The sequence below is a fragment of the Gavia stellata genome, chromosome 6 (assembly GCF_030936135.1).
Source record: "Gavia stellata isolate bGavSte3 chromosome 6, bGavSte3.hap2, whole genome shotgun sequence".
In the NCBI taxonomy this organism is placed as follows: Eukaryota; Metazoa; Chordata; class Aves; order Gaviiformes; family Gaviidae; genus Gavia; species Gavia stellata.
Genome location: NC_082599.1, coordinates 19,755,493 through 19,775,858, shown reverse-complemented (window position 1 = coordinate 19,775,858; position 20,366 = coordinate 19,755,493). Strand labels below are relative to the sequence as shown.

Below are 20,366 nucleotides of genomic sequence, written 5' to 3'. Positions count from 1 at the left end.
CGCTTCATCACACGTTTACTTCCATGAGTAGAGGCTAAAAATAAGTCGCCAGCGTGGGTGTGCTGCTGCCGGCGGCAGCTCTGCCGCCCGCTTGCTTTTCCCGGGCCGGGCATTTGTTCTTGCTGGGGGCTGGCAGTGCCCACCGGCTGCCAGGCTGGCCCACACAGAGGGCAGCTCACACCCTGCCCCGAAGACCTCGCTCCCACTCACCAGCCTTCATGTTGATGGCTTTCTTTTCAGTTATTTTAAAAATAGCGTGTTAATTAAGAACTCCTTCTTAGCTTGTAGAAACACAGAAAAACAGGTTTTTCCAGGGCTTCGGCATTGTGTTCCTTTGCTTTGGGAAACAGACACCACAAAGACAGACCCTCCTCCTATTTTCCGTAGGAACATGTGTGGGAGAACAGGGATGGGTAGATAATAATTTTCTTGAACCAGAACACACTATCCCCTAGGTACATTTAGCCATCTGGTATAGATTCTTCCCCCCCCCCCCTCCCTTTTTGCATGTGGTTTTAAGCATGTAAGGATCTTTCCCCTTTAATCAGCATAATGGCAGTTTTTGTTTAAATCATCCCTTTTAATCTTCGGAGTTCTCATGACGGTTTTGGGGATTGTGTAGGTAGGAGTTACCTCACCCTCTGCTGATGAAACGCAGCCATCTCCCAGCTGGAACAAGGGGTCATGCTGGCTCATGAATACTTCACAGTAGGGTTTTTAGGAGGGAAAAGAGAAATAGCTTCCAACTGAAACTGCGTAAGACTTTAATTAAGACAAATGTTGATGTCCAGGCTGGAATTTATGGATAACTTATTTAAACAAAGTAATAATAAACTGAAGCTATGATGCAAGAATATGACAGAGACTGTGAAAGAACAAATTTTGCTGTGAGCAAAATTGATGGAGTCATAGAGGCCTTTGCAGGGAAAAGTAGTGAGGTGATCACTCACTTTTTAAATTTGACTATCACATATAAATAAATACTTCATGTCACAGAGCGTTAGAATAAAGCAGAGTTACATGATTTTATTTTAAAGTGAAAGATTTCTTTCATTCAGTGTGATTTTTGCTTATTACCAATGGGTGACTATTAATTTTGTCTATTGTTTTACTTCAATTTCTACCCTAAAATCTCAGGCTGGCATTTGTAGAAAGAGAAAACCTTGGATTTGGACAGAAACATAATGAGAAATATTTTTACACTTTAACATGGGTGGCTTGGGTTTTTCTGATATTTCATGTATTCCAAAGAGATGCCACAGCATGTTGCATATTTCAGTCTGGACTTGTCTGGACCAATTAAGCTGCTCTTAGACGGGCTGCTGAGTTCCTGAGGGCAACATTTTCAAATGGAAGTTCCTCCAATTAAACGTCTGAATAAGAGGTCTGGCAGCATAAGTGCTGAGCACCTACAGCTTTTATTGCTTCTAATGAATATCTTTACTGTAAACACACAGCTTTCCTGAAAAACAGGCTTCAATTTATCTAGGCGCTTACAGTTAGAAACCAAAGTTTGAAAATGTTACTTCATGTCAGTCATTTATAACAGAGTTTCATGAAAAACTTTCTCTGATACATCTGGGGATCGCCTTGCTGAAGAGTGAGCCATGGTCCTGCAAAGGGCGAGGAGGAGTCTGCAGCCTGCAGATGTCCTGCTCAGTGATTCACAGCACTCAGGATTACAAGAAATGGGTTTTGGCGGCTTGCCACAGCAGGGAGCACGCAGCTGGCCACCAACAGGAGCTAGCAAGGCTCCTGGGAAAATGTGCAGATTTTTAGGATGATTTGAATATCATTCCAACCTAAAAATACAGCAGATAAATTCTGACATGTCATTAGACAAGTTTTTTTCCGCTAGGTGAAAGAAACTGGGGTCGGCATCATTGAAGACAGAGTGGTGATAAAGATCCTGTCATAAGCAGAGAGGAGTTTTGCCTTCAGATAAATTAATAGAATTGAGTAAAATAACCACTGAGCGTGGTGTCCTGACCCCGCCGTAGCGATGGGCTCTGGTAATGCGTGGCTGTGACTGAGCATTACCAGGTTTAATGCAGCACTTTCCTGTGGCAGCTGGTGCCATTGGCTGAGTCATCTTCCCCTCCTTCTCCTTCACGCTGGAAGGGAAGGGGAACACTTTCTTTTACCTTACTTGGGAAAAGCTTCTGGGTCTATTTCCTCCCTTCCTCAGAGCATGAAAAGATCTGTACTGGGGCTGTACCTCAGGTTCACGTACACTGCATTCATTGCTTTGCTTAATTACTGCACTGCAGGCGACCTGGGGAGGGCTCTGTGATTTGTGCTCTGCTTGCGTTACTCCTGTGGTGAGTATGGTGAGCTCAGGCTTTCCTTGGGACCGCCGGTGGCAGGAGGAGGCCGGTATCACTGCAGCCGAGGGGGAGCTCAGGCAGCAGCCAGTGCAGAACATGCCTCAAAGTCAGAGAGGCTGCCCGCAAGTGGGGTACCTCGGTTCAGTGCTAGGGACGGTGGGCAACCAGGGCTCAGGCACTGTGTCTCTCCTTATCAAGGAGTAAAGACTCCTGGCCGTTCGTACTATAGAAATTAATATTGCCACCAAGCTGAGAGTGCTTGTGAGAGAGGACTGGCTTTGTAACTCATTGTCATTGATTCAACAGAAAACAGTGAAACATTTGTGTTTGAAATTCAGAAATAAAAGCCAGAGACATGAGCAGGCACTGGGGAATAGTATAAATAACTCCTACAGAGTCTGCATGGTGCCGAGTGGGCAGTTGCCCTCCTGCTGTCTTCAGCTCTTGAGAGCATGGACGATGGCGTGCGCCTGCTCCTGGCATGGTACCGTCTCCAACTGACAGTGTCTGAAAGGAACATGCCATAGATTTTTGCATCTCACAATGGTGAAATAACACACAGAGAAAAGTGAGCTTGTCATGAAAGATGGTTTTATGTTGCATTCAGCTGCTGAATCACCTCCCCGCCCCCAGTTCCCCAGTGAGAGAGAGTATCCAAATGCATCCATTGCACAGATGTAATATGAACTTTATTTTATATAGACATGTATAAGCATTTAACTTTTCTGAGAAAGTGCTATGGAAAACATTGTTGCAATAAATGCTTAAAAATAAGAACATGTGGGTAGGATTCACTTTCTCTCCAACAGCAATATGTCACTAATAGCATGTCCAGACAAGTAAAACGCTGTAGTTACGATAATATGGGACTCCAAAGACTCTGTATCTTTGGAAGAAGCGGATCCTTCCTTCAGACAACCATAATTTGGACAGTTTGACACAAATGTGATGAAGAAATATTATGTTGCGGTAATAAGAGCTCATGTGCTGTGACAATATTTCAGAGTTGATAAATTCACCATGCATTAAACACAACGTGTATATATGCATATTTGCAGTCTGTCACATATCCAGTAGCCATCTTCGACAGAAGTCACAGGACAAATAGTTTACTTGCAGGTCAAGAAAAGCAGGTTTCCATTTTTCTTTTAATTTTTCTTCTTTATTGGAAATGTCAAGAAGACACTCAAATGGGGTTTTTTTGCCTATGCTAAGTGTGTTCTTTAGAGCATTTGATTGGAAGGAGTTATTTTACTAGCACTGTATTATTTTTTGATGTCTTTGTTTACCATTTGTACACTGCCAGGAATGTTGGCAACTTCAAAGATGTGTATGATAAGATTCTTCTCCTGAAGACGTAAGTTTCTGTCAAGATAAAGGCTAAGGAATTTCCTGGAGACAGGAAATAAGAAGTGTGAATTGATCAAGAGGTGAAATTAAATCCTTCTTCAGGTCATGGGATTTTTTTTTTAGTTCTTTTTTTGTCTGTGAAAATGTGTGAAGCAAATTTACAGGAGAGATTTTTAAAAAGGAAAAGAAGGAAAAAAGGTTTCAGTTATATAAATTAGTATGGAAAATAACTGGAATTGAGCATGGAAGGATGTTACGAAGTGCAGAGCCATAAAACTGGGTAGAACAAAAAGGTGATGGCATTAGTGGAGGCAAATGTGAGCAGAGGAGCCAAAGCAGAACCTTGCGTGGCACTTGGAGAGAGGGATCTCTGGTGCCCTGTGACTGCTCGCTACATTGGCATCTCTTCAGTATTTCACTTTTCCTTATTCAGGTACCTTCTGGTTACACTGTTCATTATTTGAAATTTTATTGCATTTAAGGAGCCCTGCACTTTTTTGCATTTTTTCCAAGTCAGTGAAAGAACTAAAGCAGATATATTAGAAGTGCATACTTTGGACAAGCTGTGACAGACAGACATCAGTCGTGAGGCATGATTAACCACAGTTTTAATTCTTGATCAAATCCCAAGAGCAGTTAGAAGATACTGGATCTTCTGTAACTGCTATCTCCATGTGTTACATTTAAATATATACCTGGAAAAGGTTACAGGGATGTATATCCTTGTATACTAAGAAAATTAAATAAAATAGTAGTCTCAATGCACTATGTAATTATATGTAAGTTTTCAGCAGAAGCGTTCATCCTTATTTTGGCCTTTCCTTTCTGCTGAGCTTCTTACCCAGAACTAGCATGGACAAGATCTTGTATCAGAGAAGTCCTCAAGGAGGTTAAGCTCAATTCGGCTGTCTGAAAAATCAAGCATACTGCACAACGAAACATGCAGGGGGATGTCTCCTAACATATAGCTGGGATGGGGGAAGACCATGGCTGACTGAGGACATTATAGTCTAGCTAGTATTGGCACAGGGAAAGAGAGACCTGCTGCCTAGTTCTGAACCTTCTTCTGTTTTCTGGCATTTATCCCAGAGGTGTGGCTAGGAAAGTGCCGGTGTTTCCTTGGTTGTGTGTGCCTGTGTGGAGTATCTGTTTACAAAAGTTTTTATTTTGGATGGCGCTACTCCTTGGTGGGCATGTCTTGAGCTTTGTTCTCTGTTAGGTATTGGTTTTTGCCCTTTGCTAGCAGACATATTAAAAAGGCAGCCTCCCAGGCACAGTGATGTGCTGTTCATTGCTTTCACTGGATTTACGCAACATGCAGTTACAGTGCCGTCCTGACTCTCATAGCAGCAGTCTACACCATGACTGTACTTGAGTTCTGATGGGTCCTGGAACACGGGCTACATGGTGAACATTTATTTTGTAAATGCTTACACTGTGTGCTAGTTCCCAAACAGTACTTAACAGGACACTACCTGAAATACTGTTTTAAGCTTTTGAATATTTTAAAAATATGTTAGTGAACATTCTATGGAAAATACATATATGATATGAGTTATTAAGTATTTCTTTGCCATCTGTCTTACTTATCTTATTTGATTTTGGAATCAACATGCTGAATAATTATTGCAAGGATTGGCTTTTGGTGAAGGTTTCTGCCCTGCTTTTTTCAACTAGTTTTACAGGTCCTTGTAGGTTATAGCTCCATAAATGTTTCTTGTCTTCTCCCCACTTCATGGGCTGGTTTTCCTAAGAAGTACTGCCTAGGAATCCTTGATTATTAAGCAGCATCAAGCCTAGCGCTCATTGCCAATAATACAAATGCTTTCCTATCAAATATTCACTCATACCTCTCAGTTACTTGAATAGCCACTGCTGTTGCTGTGTTTGAGGAATTTTTTATAATCTGTTTAAAATTCAGAATTACTCCTGAAATGCAATGTTTACATGAGTTGAGCATGACAAATAGCTTGAAGCCTTTCATAAAGGCTGTGTATACATGGTGGATCTCATTAATAGCTTGCATTGGTTTTACGTTTGTATTACTCCATTTACTAGAGTGGAACTACTATGGATTTGTATTGGTGTATATTAGGAAGAGGACTGGGCTTCATGTCTGAGCAGAATCCGTGATGTGCCTCTGCCTTGCTTCAGAAGGCTCCGATATGCCTCTTGGGGCTGCAGTATTTGGGGTGAGGAATGAAGGCTGCCGAAAGGGTCTTTTTTAGTCATGGTAATGCTGGCGTTATCATCCAGGGGGATCTGAAATGCTCTGTGTTAAGCCCTAAGGAACTGCCGTGGAGACAACCAAAGTAACACAACATTGCTGAGGTTGGCTCCATCTGTGCGTTGACAAGACGTGCTGAGCAACTGCACAGTTAAAGCCGTGTCTATTGCTTCTGGTAACGGAGTATCCCCTTACTGCTTAAATATGCACCTGTTCATATGCCTTGATAAACTATGTACATGCAACTGCATGTCTCAAATGACATCTGGGGATTCAAATGGAAGAGAAAGAAAAGCAAGCAAAAGAAAAGCAAAATAAGCTTGATTCATGTTACCAGAATATTTTTTTTCTTAAAGAAACAAAAACAATCCTTTTCTCAACAAACTGTGGAGTTAAAGACCTTTTGCAGGTTGATTTTGTTGCTTTTTTTGCATCTTGCTTTATTTTTAGTTATGGTTTTCTAGAAAGTGTGAATTATGTGCCTTCTAGCTCCCTATTAATGGAAACATACAGGTAAGTTATTAATCAGTACAAAGAATTACATAGCTGTAATGACTTGGCTTGGTAGTACTTCTGTAATATGCCTGTGTAAATAAAATACTTCAGCAGTGATGGTTCCCAAGCCATTTTGAAAAGTTGAATGACAAAGTACTGACTAATCAAATTCTTTCTCTGTGTTTGCAGGTCACTTGTCACCTCTGTAAGTTTTCAGACACAAGTCCTTGTATTTACAACCTGCAGACTAGTGCTGACTGTGTCAGAGGCACTTCAAAGCATACTTTAGTTTGCTGAGAACAAATGTTGTTAGCTTTAAGTCCTGCAAAAATTCAGTGCCCTTGAACCATTTCATTGCAGGACATTGGATAATACCCAGTATTTTAATATTAGCATTTCAAAAGTGAAAAGTTCTGGAGGCTTTAGCTTCCTTGTGAGGTATTTCTAATTTATCATAGTTTGTGAGCAACTGCACAACTTGGCAACAACAGGCCTCTATAGCCAGCTAATGAAAATCTAATAAAGTTGAAGTTCTTCATACATTCAAGGTCACATAGGGAATATTATGTGATGCATGCTATTGCTGAAACGAGCTCACCTCATTTCGCTTGAAAAACCACTGAAGGAACCAGCTGTCAGCAAGATAAGTCATCCTGGCTTTCCAGAAAGAAGCAAAATCTTTTCTGGATCTTGACAGCATCTTCAGACCTAGAGTTGAAGTTGATTTTAATACAGGGGATTTTTAATGTACTAGCATCTGACCTTAAATGATAGGGAAGAGGAACACGTATATGTTTTACGACATCTTGTGCCTGGTGCTGATTATAGGCCTTTATAAAGTTCGTATTTACATACTGGTTTTGGGATAGAATTTGAATTTCTGCTTGTACAGTGTCTGTTCTAGTTTGTTGTGATATAGAGTTTGCTTGAGAGACTGGAAAATTATTCTTCCAAAGTAATAGTAACATGTGGTAGAGGGATTTTCACTAAACAGTATTGAGTATACATTTTAAAGCAACCCCCCTTTGTAGAAAGCATTTACAATGTCACTTATAGTTAGCAAAAAAATGTTCAGGACGTTGTATCTCCTATTGAGTGTGTATTAAGCAGATCTTACAATGATGGGTCAGTAGAAGTGCATAAATGAAACCATCTCTCTCCCTTCCTGAGAGAGCTGGCTTTTTCCAGATACTGTGTTTAGCAGTTTACTAGTATGATTGCCCAGTAAAAATCATACTTAATTTGGTCAGTTAATGAAGACATTTCTGATTTATGCTGATGCAGCAAAAACCAAAATAATTGTTTGTGATTTCAGCTGCATGACCTGTACCTTTCATAGACAGCACAGCAGAATATACTGAGATTGATAGCTTACAACTACATCATAGTATTTCTTTTCAGACGATTTTTCTTAGTAGACTTGGCAACATAAGAGAGTGTGTGTGTTTGCGTGCACGCGCGTGTGTGTGTGTGGACATGCCTATGCTATAGTGATTGTTTGAGCAGCAAGGAATGGCATTACCATACATCTCCTCAGCACATGTCTTATCCTCAGGGCCTTGTTAGCAACAAAATTTGCAATGTGGATGTACAACCATAAAAACCGTAGCAGAATACCCAAGGACACTGTTTTCCTAAATAACCTACACAAAAGTGAGCTTCAGCATACCAGTATTTGAAGAAGTTTGGACTTCTTCCTTCTTCTCTTTGTTTTTTCCCCCCCATATTCTGGTTTCAGTAGACCAATAATGAAATGCTCTGTTTTGCAGACAAGAAGCCCAAAGCCATCCCAGAGCCCACAGCCCAATTTGGCTGACCAGACAGAACACCTCTCTGAAGCATCTGCAGATTCCTTAGAGGCCATGTCTGAGGGCGATTCTCCAACCCCCTTTTCGAGGGGCAGCCGCACGCGGGCAAGTCTTCCCGTGGTGCGGTCAGCAAACCAAACGAAGGAAAGATCACTGGGTAAGACCCTTCTTCAGTCCTTCTCCTCTCTGCTCTTAGCCTGTGTTTTCCATTTGTGCATTTAAAATAGTTTTTAAATAGTTTGGGGTTAAAAATTAAAGACTTTCGTAGCACATTATTTTTAATGTCAGGTTGTTTTTGGAAATGAGCTTAGTATGGGGTACTGGCTAACTTGGGGGAATGGTGAAATCATTTTCATAAGGTTTGAAAGTGTGCTGAAAACAAGGTAGACAAGGAGAAAGATCTAGACCCTGACATGAAATGCTGGCTAACGGTTAAAACTCAATATAGCAAATACTTTTTGCCAAGCCTGCACACTATGTGGCAGTGAACTTAGTACGATGGTACCCTCATTTTCAGACAGAAGACACAGGCTTTTTCACTTTATCATCTCTTCAAAGCCAGACCTAGTTGGAAGAAACCTAGAGATATTATTGCCTGACAGATCCAGCTCTTAGTGAAAAGACTTGGTATTTGCATGGCGGTAGCTTTCCAGGCAGAGGATTTGAAAGGATACGCTGACGGAGATGCTCTTTACTTCGGGGCAGTGCCCTTCCATCTGTGCGGTGACATGGGTGATATGTCAGCACAGGTGGACAGCTCTGCTTCCCGCGTTCTGCCTGTATCTCGGGGTTGAATTAAGCCCAGCTGTGAACCAGAGCTCCTTTTATAAGGGTGCATTTTGACTCTGCTCTCAGCTGATGGATGGTTCGAGTAAAGGCTGTTCTTTTGAGGGAGGACACCAGAGGGCAGTTAAACTGCTGTGAGAAGGCGCCATTGACTCACATACGGATTGCTGAGGAAGGCAGGTTTTTGCTCAGAGGTAATAAATGGAAATGCTGCTTTCCTGTAGACTCATCTCCCACACGGAGAGTGACATAAACCAAAGGCTGGGCTGTAAATCATACCATGCTTGTAAGCTTGTCACAGTGGTTTACTTGTTCCTCAACAATCTAAGACAGTTTCTGTCAAGAGTATTATGCTACCTGACAAACACAACAAATGAGAAGAAAACAGGGCTGGAAGGGGTCCCAGAGCTGGCAAGTGAAGAGCAGTGGGGCTGGGGACAAGGGGCTGATCCCTGCCCGTGTCAGCTCATGGAGTGGCACTGCTGCCCTCCCAAAGCCTGTTGGGCCACCAGTATGTCAGGTTCTTTGGGGAGAAGTTTTGAAGATTCCAACCTGGACAAGACTTTTTGGTTTAGAGGTGTTTTTAAGAGCAAGCATGTAGCACATGTATGTTTACTATACATGCAGAGAATTCACTTCTGCCTATATGTCACTGCTAGGGCGTCCTCAGAATGGCTTGCTTCACCCTGAGATTTTCTGGAAAACATGTATTTGCTTCAATGTGATGTCAAGCGGATTGGGCCTTTGCAGGTCCCTGTGCGACTCGCAGTCCAGCCTCCCCGCATGGGTTTCAGCTGGCATTCAACGATTACCCCAGGCCACATAGGGTATCTCAGCTCTGAACTTCTGTTTCGGATGTGAGCTGAGAATTGTTAAACAGCTTCTGGGAAGCTTTTTGTTGGCATCAAAGGGGATGGCTTGCTATGCACCAGTGCTTTGTGCAGAGTTTTCTCACCCAAAAGTTGAGCTAGAAACAGCTTTCTCATTGTCAGTGTGTACATCTGAAAAGTCTACAACAGCCCTGTTTCTGGAAAAGGCTTAAGTGCTCATCGCTACGAATAAACCTGGTAGGTTATAGGAAGGGCCATACTGGATGAGACCAAGAGTTCCCCTGGCCCCGTATTTTGTCCTCAAGAGGGACCATAGGCAGCTAGTCTAGACAAGAGTAAGAACAGGGTAAGTATATGTATGTATGATCCTTCCCCTGAGCACTCTCCCAGCCTCAAGGTGTCTTTAGCTTAGGGATTTCGTGGTTATGGTTTCTGACTGTATAATAACCCTCAAGAGATGTCTCCTCCAGGTATTTGTTCAGTCTCCCTTTGAACCCATGTAAATTTTTCACATCCGAAACAGTGAAGCTGTGACTTTGGCAGCAAGTTTTGTTGGTTTAATGCCCAACCATCGCTTTTCTCTTGCTTTGTTTTGTATTTGCTTATCTGGTCTAGGTTAATGTCATGCCCCCTTGTCCTTGTGTTGAAGTGACAGCAAACATTAGATCGCTATCTGCCCCCCCTGGGCCATCTCTGATTTTGTAGGCCTGTCATTTCCCTCAGGTCATTTCTTCTCCAGGCTGAGAAGTGCTGCTGTAATCACTTGTTCCTCACTGACAAACCATCCCAGACATTTGATTATCATTGTTGCCCTTCTTTGCACTTTTTCCAGTTTGACAGTATCTTTGCTGAGATGAGAGGACCAGAGCTGCAGAAGCTCACTGTGAAGTAGTCCACTCTTAAACCCTTTTTTTAGCATGTGCTGCATATACTGAAATGTGTTTTCCAGGTCCTAATGGAGGATGGTCACATGAAGATGTACCATTTTATTTAATGGCCAGGATTTCAGACCTTGCAAGGCATCTTATCTCAGCCTGTCTTTCATATACTAGAGACAAGACCCTGGCTTATCCCAGCGTGAACAGGCAAAAAGGCGGGGGGGGGACGGACACGGACACACGACCAAAAGGGAAGCAATGTAATATGAAGCATTTGAGTTGAGAGTTTTTAGATTTGAAACTGGAACAAAATAAGTCTTTTCTCACTTGCATTGCAGGAGGGGTCACAGCTATGTGTGTGGCTTAAGGGATCATCATACTAGCCAAATAGGATGTAATATATAGTCACCACCCCACAATCTGTCATTTTCAAGTTGTTCCAGGAACTATTAATAGCAAATACTTTGTTTTAAAAGTTAGTCTAAAAATGATTCTAAAATAGTTCAGTTATAGATTATTATTCTTCAATGCATTTCTTTTACAATAATGTCCTTTTCAATCTTTTCTGCCAGTGTGTTCTAACATCACCGTGAGCAATGTGCTGAAATTCTAATTTTGAGACTCTTTGCGGAGTGTGGCCCTGTTAGGATTGCTTTTACTTCCAGCAGTACGAGGGGACTGTTTATTTTTAAAAAACAGGAAACTGTTTATAACTTCAATTTTAAAAGCGTAATGAAAATATTTCTATTCACATAATTTTAAACAAGCTATGTATAATCATCTCCCTTTCCATCTCTATTATTTTTTTAATTTAATCTAATTTAAATACAAATTATGTTTTTATCCTCAGCGAACATAATTTCAGTAAGGAAAATGACCAACTTTCGTGTATTTTTATTAATTTTACATTTAATATCTCAATGCCATTGTTTTAAAAACCTGATTTTTTTTTTAAATTCTAATTCTTCTATAGGTTCCTATTTTATTAACTACGTATGAGTCAGTTTATTTTTAAATTGTGGTCTGAATTAACATGGAGCCTGAGAAGGAATAGTGGTAATGCATTTGGCTACCCCAACATCATGGTTTTGTCAGTCAGGACTAATCTAATAGGACATGGTATTCTGACATGAGAGGCTATCGCATGCCATGTGGAGTCGACCCAGAAAACAGTATTCCAGTTGTGGGCCCATTTAAAATTTCAGCCACAGCTTTCAAAATGAAGGTCTTTTTTGGCTAAGAGGTCCATCAGAAATTGGCACTTGTTTCATCAATCTGCAGCCTGGATACAAAGTGAGATATTAAAATAAATTAATTCACTGTGCAAGAGAAAATTAAATGTTTTTTAAAATATCTATTTGAAAGCTGGGAGTTTTTCCAGTGCGATAACTGTGGGAAAAATTATCTAGCAAAACTGTCAGAGCGAGAATCAGCTGAAACCTGGAAAGGGCTCAAAAGCTTTCAACAAACTTCACTTGCAATTTGCCTGGAGGAAGCAGAACCTGACAAGCGCCCAGCAAGGTTACGCCAGCAGCCAGCCTGTGCCTGCACTGCAGCTCGCTGATGTTGCTGCTCCGGTACCTCCACAACGAAATGCAGACTGACAAATATTTTCACTTGTAGTCTCTCCTGTGGCACATCTGTACAAATGATGGGCCTGATCCTTTGTAAGGGCAGGCGCCAGCGTCTTCTGTGGCCACCGAGCAGTCGGCGTGGTTGATGCGATCGGTCGCAGCCCCAAAGGGCAGGGTGTGATTACAACCTCCGATTGCAGAAACAGCTGTAGGTGCTGCTGCAGGATCAGGCTATACATGCAGGGTTGGATTAAGGAAGAATATGGTATTAGGAGGGATTTCCATAAATGCACAAGGATTTGGGTTTGAGAAATCACTGAGGAGGATGAAGCTTTATGGCTCATGGGCTGCAGGCGCCTTCTCTGGGTGTCCCTGCCAGGGCGCCTGGCTGCTCCAGGTGAATAAGAAGCAGAGGATGACTGGGCTTCTTGCTGGCAGATCCGTGGCTAAAATTAGGTGGCATTGAAAGGCCTCTGCAGAAATGTCTGATTCTGCCAACATTTACATTTTATTTGCCTTCAGAGGGATTACTCACAGGAGTAAAATTACACAACCACTTAAGGATTGGCATGGGAGTGGTCTTAAACAATCATGGAATATTCTGAATATTATTTGTTAGCCCCCCAGCCCCAAGTTTTAGCAGGGGCAGATTTTAGTATCTGATTAATTAGTTTGCTGACACCTACTATGGAAATGCTGTTACTGATTAAAACAGTAACACCTGGATCTTTTGTAGCATTTCTTGCAGGTGTTTCTCAAAGCCTGTTAAAAAGAGAGTCGGGGCAGTAGTTGCAATTTTACACATAGGAAAACTTCTGTGGAGAGAGAGACAGTGACTTGGTTGCTGTCACCCGACGGTAGAAATAACTCTCTATACACGCGTATGCAATGTACTTTAAGACTTACACAGAAAAATATAAATGCTAAAGGTAGACTTATATATTATATTGGTGGTAATTAATTGTTATTTACTATTTATGAGCTAGAAATTGAAATAGGCTTGTTAAATCAGGCAGAAGATGTGTGAACTGCCATAGATTTTATAAGAGAAGTCTGTGTTTTGTTAGAAGTGGCACTGCCCTCTCAGAGTCCTTAGGGCATGGTTCAAGCCTAATGAAGTCAGCAGGATCTTCAGTTTAATTCATGGGAGAGGAACTCCCTGGGAACTGCATTTCAAGTTAAGACTGAGTACAGCTTTAATGTATTCAGTCATCTTAAAGAAATTTTCCCTATCTTGTCTTTTTGCAGTGTATGCAAAGCAGCCAACATGCAAAAAAGTCATGTAAATATTTGCTGTCATGGTCAGATGCATTAACATGGGCTGTCAGCTCTATAGGAAAAACAGCCTGAAACAACTAGTTCCAATTATTGAATTGAAACACAGATCCTGGGAAATTAAAATATTCTACGGTAACAGTAGTTTTCCTGTCCAACTTTTCTAGACTTTATGTTCTTTCATATTTCTTCAAATTATAGCTGAAGTTTTTGGACTTGGAAAGAAAAAAAAACCCAACCCAACTCCTCTTACCTGAAATATTTTGCGTCAAAAGAGCAAAAGAAGGTAAACAATCATATCGACATATCACAGTGCTGGGAGTTTTTTCTGTTTCATTTATTGTCTTTACATGATTTGTGAAAGACAGCTATATGGAAGAGTGAAATATGGGCCTTCCCAGGCTAGCACTCACACACTGAATTATTGTTTACTTAACACATTTTTCCTCCTATAAGGGAATGTCTTGTGCGTACCTGAAAAAAAAATGCCTCCAAGAAGAAAGATCATATTTAGTACATACTGTTTCAACAGAAACACATTCTGTCTGCCATTAAAAAGCTGATAAGCAGTATATTTTAGATGCTGTGTCACACTGGAGCCGAATTTGACTCCATTGCAACAGGCTGTATCAGCATGGGTCCAATGGGTTCATTGCAGTGATACTGGAGTAGATGTGCAGTGTTCTAAATAAAACCATTAGCTATGCAAGTCTGTATCTGTCACTGCTATATCTGTTAAATGTTTTTTGAATGCAATCTTTCTTATTTATTTGCACTGCCCTGACTAAAAATGGGACCTCACCATGTTGGGTAATATACATAGTGAGAAAATACTCCTATTGCAGGACCTTGCAACATGAATAAACCAGACTGAAAAGTGGTGAAGGTAAAGGGAGAGGTAAAGTAATTAGGGTCCAAATTGATAAACTGAATGAAGCTATTTCAAGGGGGCAGTGGCTTTCCTCTTTACCCCAAATCATGCCTGCACAGAAGTTGCAATGTCTTCGTCCTGCTCTACCACCACTTCTTATTCTGATTTAGCAGCAGCAGTTCGGGCTTTCAGCATTTGGTGTCTGCTGGAAGAGGGATTTGGCAGCTCGAATAGCTTGTACAGGCCAAACTACCCTTCAGAGGAGAAGTAGGAGGCCAGATGAAGCTGTCCCATGGGTCATATCTGGCACAGGAGCTATCACTTGGACAAATTCGATCTAATATTCATGTTAGGTAAAATTTGTAAGTCTACCTCTAATACAGAAAGTCACACAAAACACTAGTCCCTTCCATTTGCACAAAGGCATGTAGAGAAAAAAGTGTATTGCAATTCCATCCTTTGCAAGACGTGCAAGATTTTGGCCAAGCAGAGAAGCATAGTACTAGCCTGTCCCTCAGCACAGTGTATTTAGGATTTGCTGCCAGTGCTGACAGCAAATCCCTGAATGAGGACAGCTCTTGGATTTAGTCATTGCTCCCAATACTGTTTATATATTTAGGTACTGATTCTAATGCATAGTTACTATGCTAGGCCTGAGTTCAGGTTTCTGTTCTGAAAAGGAAATACTGTCATCTCTGTGGTATCATGTAAGGCTGTCTCTTGTTTTTGTCCTCATTCTCTCTCTCTCTTTTGCATTTTTGGCTATAGAATAGTCCGATTTTAACGGGATAAGAGGATAATCACTGCATCAGAGGCTTGTTGATAGCCTGCTGATTAGAGTACTCTCTTGGGATATTAGGGGCAATGGTCTGAGCGACTCTCAAGATGGGAGCCCTTCTGGATAAATTTTGAACTACTCAACTGTTTCATAAAAGACAAGCACTTGGTACCATTGCTTCTACCCAATTACCTCTGTGATGAATAGACCAGCTGTGGGGATGAGGGCAGAGCAGTGGATATTGTTTGTCTTGGCTTTAACAAGGCCTTTCTCATGTCTCTCATAGCATCCTTGTAGCCACACAGGGGAGATATGGGTGGCCTTCAAGGTGAGTAGGGCTCGATACTTTAAAGTCTAACTGGCAGCTGGTTTTCAGTGGTCTTCCTCAGGGGTAGGCTCTGGGGCCGGTACTTTTTAACATCAACAACCTGGCGGTTGGGATGGAATGAACCATCAGCAGGGTCAAATCTGACACTAAGCTTGGGAAAGCTTTTAATATGCTGGAGTGTCAGCCAGCTACTCACTGGGCCCCCAGTGAGCCAGAGGAATGGGCTAGCAGGAGCTTCATTAAGCTCCACAGAGGCAAATGAAGTCTTTCAGTAGGGACAGAGTAGCCCTGTGTGACAACATAGGCAGGGACAGACCGGCTTGGGAGTAGCTTTGCAGAAAGGACTTAGGGTCTGATGACAAGGAGGTTAAGGAAAGTGATTATTTCACTCTCCACAGCATTTGTGAGGTTGCACATGGAGTATTATGACCAGTTTTTATTTCCCTGGCACAAAAGAGGTAATGACAAACTGGAGGGAACCCAGCAAATGACCTCATGGTGTTCTTCTCCTTAACCACACTAACTAAGATCACGGATCCAAGATCCTGTTTAATGTAGGCTTTAACGACTTAACAAAAAGTCAAGCTTCTTGTTAGAGCCCTTGTAGGTGAATTTCTGGTGTGATGCTGTAACCAGCTGTGCTCTTACATGCTGATGGCTCAACCTCTAAACTTGCTACTGACAGTAGTGAAATCTTTAGAAATTAAATAACTTCAGAAGTATTGAAGAGAATTCCTACAGTAAATACAGAAAATTTGGTAGATGCAGCAAAACTACCAAGTCATGTATGGCCTACGTGACTTTAATACTCCATGACTATGGAGTATTAAAATGGTGACATTCTGCCCTTGAACACATCAATTCTACATGGGTTAATACTAAAAATTAGGGTTTATAAAAATAGTCACCACTCAAGTAATGTGTGTTTGATAGGGCTGATTTATATAGGAAAGAAATGCAATTGGGTAGGATCTATCTCTCTCTTTGTGTTTATTCAAGAGGAAGAACACGTATTCCAAGAAATTTAATTCATGTTTTCTTGTCTTTTTTGCTATTGCCCCTTTAAAAGTTGCTAACAAAAATGTCGCTGTGTAAAATACTTGCTTACAGTGTCCATAAATGCTTAACTCGTCTACGTAGTCTTTGGCAGATACATCCTCTGAAGTTGTACTAGCCAGCTTACTACCTTTGGCTGGGAGCTGGCTGGCCACGGCTTGCTGGCTTCTTCAGAGTTCAGGGGCTCAGCTTCTGATGGGCAAAAGCAGTGCAGCTGCGATAGCCCGCGTATGCATGTCCTGCGCCTGTTTATATATAGTACTCTGATTTTACTACACCAAATTGGTGAATGTGAACCGGAGTAAATGCAGCATGGCAGAGCCTATGGGCCCTCTGAAAAATAACTCTGGTACACATGAAATTTGTAGTTCATCTCACTGAGTTGTTCAGTTGTCATTTTTTTATATTTTTTCATTAAGTATCACAGGATTTTTGTGTTCTTCCAAGTTTACTGGCATTGTTTTGTCAGTTAGGGATATGAAAAAGTCATGTTGCTGGTCAATTGGGCTATTCTGGCAAGAGCAAGGGTATAGATGCAATTATTGTCCAAAAGTCATCCTGCCAGAACATTGTTTTCCACCTGGGGAACTGGGTTAAACTGAAATGTTCCCTGAAACTCTCTAGATGATAAAAGTAACTGTCTACACTTGACGGACTCGCTGACATAGGCATATGGACAAAATTGTCTTTTGGCACTAGGCTATTTCACAGGTTTTATCTGCAATCAGATAGGACAAATACCAGTTTTTCTTTAGCTAAAAAAAATATCCATTTTCTTTTTGGATTTTTGCTTTTTCTTCTTAGCCAGCTTAATGTATCTGCTTGTAGAAAAGTGCTAGTATTTGAGTGACAGTTAAAAATCTTTATTTCTCATAACACTTTGGTAGAAATTTTATGTGACTAATGAATTTTCCATGTGTTTTTTCATTAGGTAACAAATCTATTGCAGAATTACAGCTTTCACTGTAAATAGCAGAAAAGGATGAAATAGCAGTAAGAAGTAGTACTGGACTATTATAAACAGTTCCTGTTTTTATTGAAATTGTTATCAAACAACTTAATACCTTGAGCAAAACTCTTCAGGCTGTTCTGGAAGAAAATTATATAAAATAAGTAATTGTTTTTCTTTCATTGAAAGATCTACTTTTTTATTCTCTTAGTACTTGAAGACAGCTAAGGATATTTATAGACCTTTTCTGAATGTGGAGGACAGATTATCAGCAGGGAGTAGCTAATGGAAACTAGTACGAGAGCTTCAGGCTAGAAATACCACAAGGATCATGGCAATGACCTCAGACTAGTTGAAAATGTATGTGGTGAAATAGGAGAGACAAGTCTTGAGGGTGTGGAAAGTAAGAACTGCATATTGAGGAATTTCTTCCACACTGCAAGAGTTGTTACTGTAAGAAACTTGTGTCTGCATAACTTTTGCAGAATTTGGTGATAAGGACACCAACTATGTGTTATCGCTGTTTATCTGATAGCCGGGGGGGTGGGGAGAACAATTCAGGCCTATGTCACCCTTACAGTCTTCTATATTACAATTTTGTTCAAATAAAAATCAAAGAAAAATTGGAATGATCTTGGCATTTTGGTAAAAAAAAAAAATTAAAAATTGTAAACTGGATTTTGAGGAAATGCTTGGCAGTTTTTATTGTGATCCCCTCTGGATTGTCCTGAAGTGTCCCAACAAAAATAGCTATCATCAAGATTTTAAAAGTTATCCTTAGTTTTTAAAACTAATAAAAGTCTCAACTAAGAGAAACAAGGGTGCATTTTCCCCCTTTTGCTTGTTGGCACTGCTGCTGACTTCAGTGTGACGGATAGAGCTGGTGACTCAGTGGACGTATAGTGGAAGATCAAGCTAAACCAGCATGAAAAGACAAGGATTGTCCATCATCTCAAAAAGATGTGGTTAACTGATGGTTGGGTAAAGAGTGAAATGAATCTAATGACAACTTCACCAACCTCTAACTCAACATTGTGTTATTTAACTTACTTTACAAAACAGCTCAGCTTGATTTCTGGCAGTTCTCACTGCTTTTTCTCACCATGTACTCCATATTTCTTCGCCTTAAGATACAGCTTTCATTGCTAGTTTATCTAATTTTCCATTCCTTATAAATCCTGTACTAATTCCTAATACACTAATATACTTTTTGATGTTATCTGGAGGCCTCCTGTACATATTTTCCCCCGTTTTAGTTATACCTAGCTTTGCACCTTTGATTTAAAGATGTTCCAGAGCTCCCAATGCATCCAGGTTTTGATTGCTGCTGTCCAACCAGCTTTACTAATTACCTGAAATTTTCAAAGTGGACACAGAATTTCCACAGGATACATAGAGTGTCTGGGTCAGAAGAGAGTAGCAGTGCCTTGTTCATGCCAGTGATTTCTGGTTCTGTGGGAAGGTTTCAGTGCTCTAGCACCTAAGCACCAAGCATCAGCCAGATACAGATATTCTCATCAGTTAATAGTTCTCTTCAGACAGGAGCCCATGGATTATGGTGTTGCTAAATGTCAGTAAGATTTTTCAGTGCAGAAATTTGCAAGATGTCTTGCCTACACAGAGAGTGTCCTGTAGCTTCACAGGAAAGAAACTCATGAGGTCCAATTTAAGCTTTGACTGTATTTTATTTCATAACACTGAGGAGTTATTTAACTGCTCTGCCTCAGTTTTCTCTTCTTCATTATGAGAAGAGAATTTTGAGAGGATTATTGAGTACCAGTATTTTTCCATTTAAAATTCATCATGTGAGAGAACTAACTCATATTTGTAACGGTCACAGAAGATGACTCAATCATGTTTGTTAACTTATTCTTCATTTATCAGGTATTTAACTTTTCTTTGCTGTTGTGTGCTTCATGATTTCTCTCTTAAATAACCAGTTCTGTACCTAAAAGAGAGTTGTGATTAAGGTTCTTCAAAGCATCTAAGCTGCCCAGCACTGAGATCATTGCTAGCAATACAACCATGATAACGTGGTGCTTAGGCAGGGTTAGGTCAGCACCGTGTATTCGATGGAGGTGCTGAGAGATGTGATGTGGTGGTGTCATGCTGCCTGCATAACATTAGCTTTTGCTGTAAGGAGTAAACCTTTACCAGTTGTAAATAAGGAGTTGTGATCTTACCAGTATGGGTACAGTGCTGAGTCATTTTGGTTATGCAGCTCCTTGCTCTAAAGCCGGCCTGGACCCCGTGAGTTCAGGTATGGTTCACCATTATGCCGTGTGGGCACGTCCTCAGCTGCCAAGTGGATTTTACAGCCCAGCGGCAGCATCTAAGGCAAACACCTTGCTGTGCATCTGGTGTGTTGGGGTAAGCTGCAGCCACAGCACAGGCAGTCCTTGAAGCTGTGCTAGCTGGACTAAAGGTGCAGGATGGCTGCTCCAGGCACCCTCTAAACCCAGCACTGATGGGCTCAGCTTGTGCAGGAGGCACTGCCTGTGTAAATCAGGTTAGCAGCACATCTTTCATTGCACTGTGTTGCATTTCATGTAGACCAGCCCTGAGAGAAAGGACAGAATATTGCAAGTCCTTCTGTCGCTGACCTTTGGTAAAGAGGGAGCAGGAAGTCTTTTGTTTTTGAAAGAGTTCTGTATGCAGGGAAGGAAAGGGTGATCATGTGGTGTGTTCGCATGATCATCATCAGATCTGGGTTTTATGCTTGTAAACCTTTCTTTGAACATGTCCTTTCACCTCTTGGGTGTTTAATTTCCCCTACTATAAAACATACCTTTCTGTTGACAGGAATGTTGTGAAGCAATTTGTAAAGAGGTTTA

At 41.1% G+C, this 20,366-nt stretch overlaps 1 protein-coding gene across 3 annotated transcripts in view; it reads left to right on the top strand.

Moving 5' to 3' along the window:
* Nucleotides 1-20,366, top strand: part of KIAA1217 (KIAA1217 ortholog) — a 191,350-nt gene that overhangs the window by 81,329 nt on the left and 89,655 nt on the right. For all 3 annotated transcript variants that reach the window (XM_059818286.1, XM_059818285.1, XM_059818287.1), the window contains one exon: nt 8,169-8,364. In XM_059818286.1, coding sequence (XP_059674269.1) covers nt 8,169-8,364 — 196 coding nt within the window. The remainder of the gene's footprint in view (nt 1-8,168; nt 8,365-20,366) is intronic.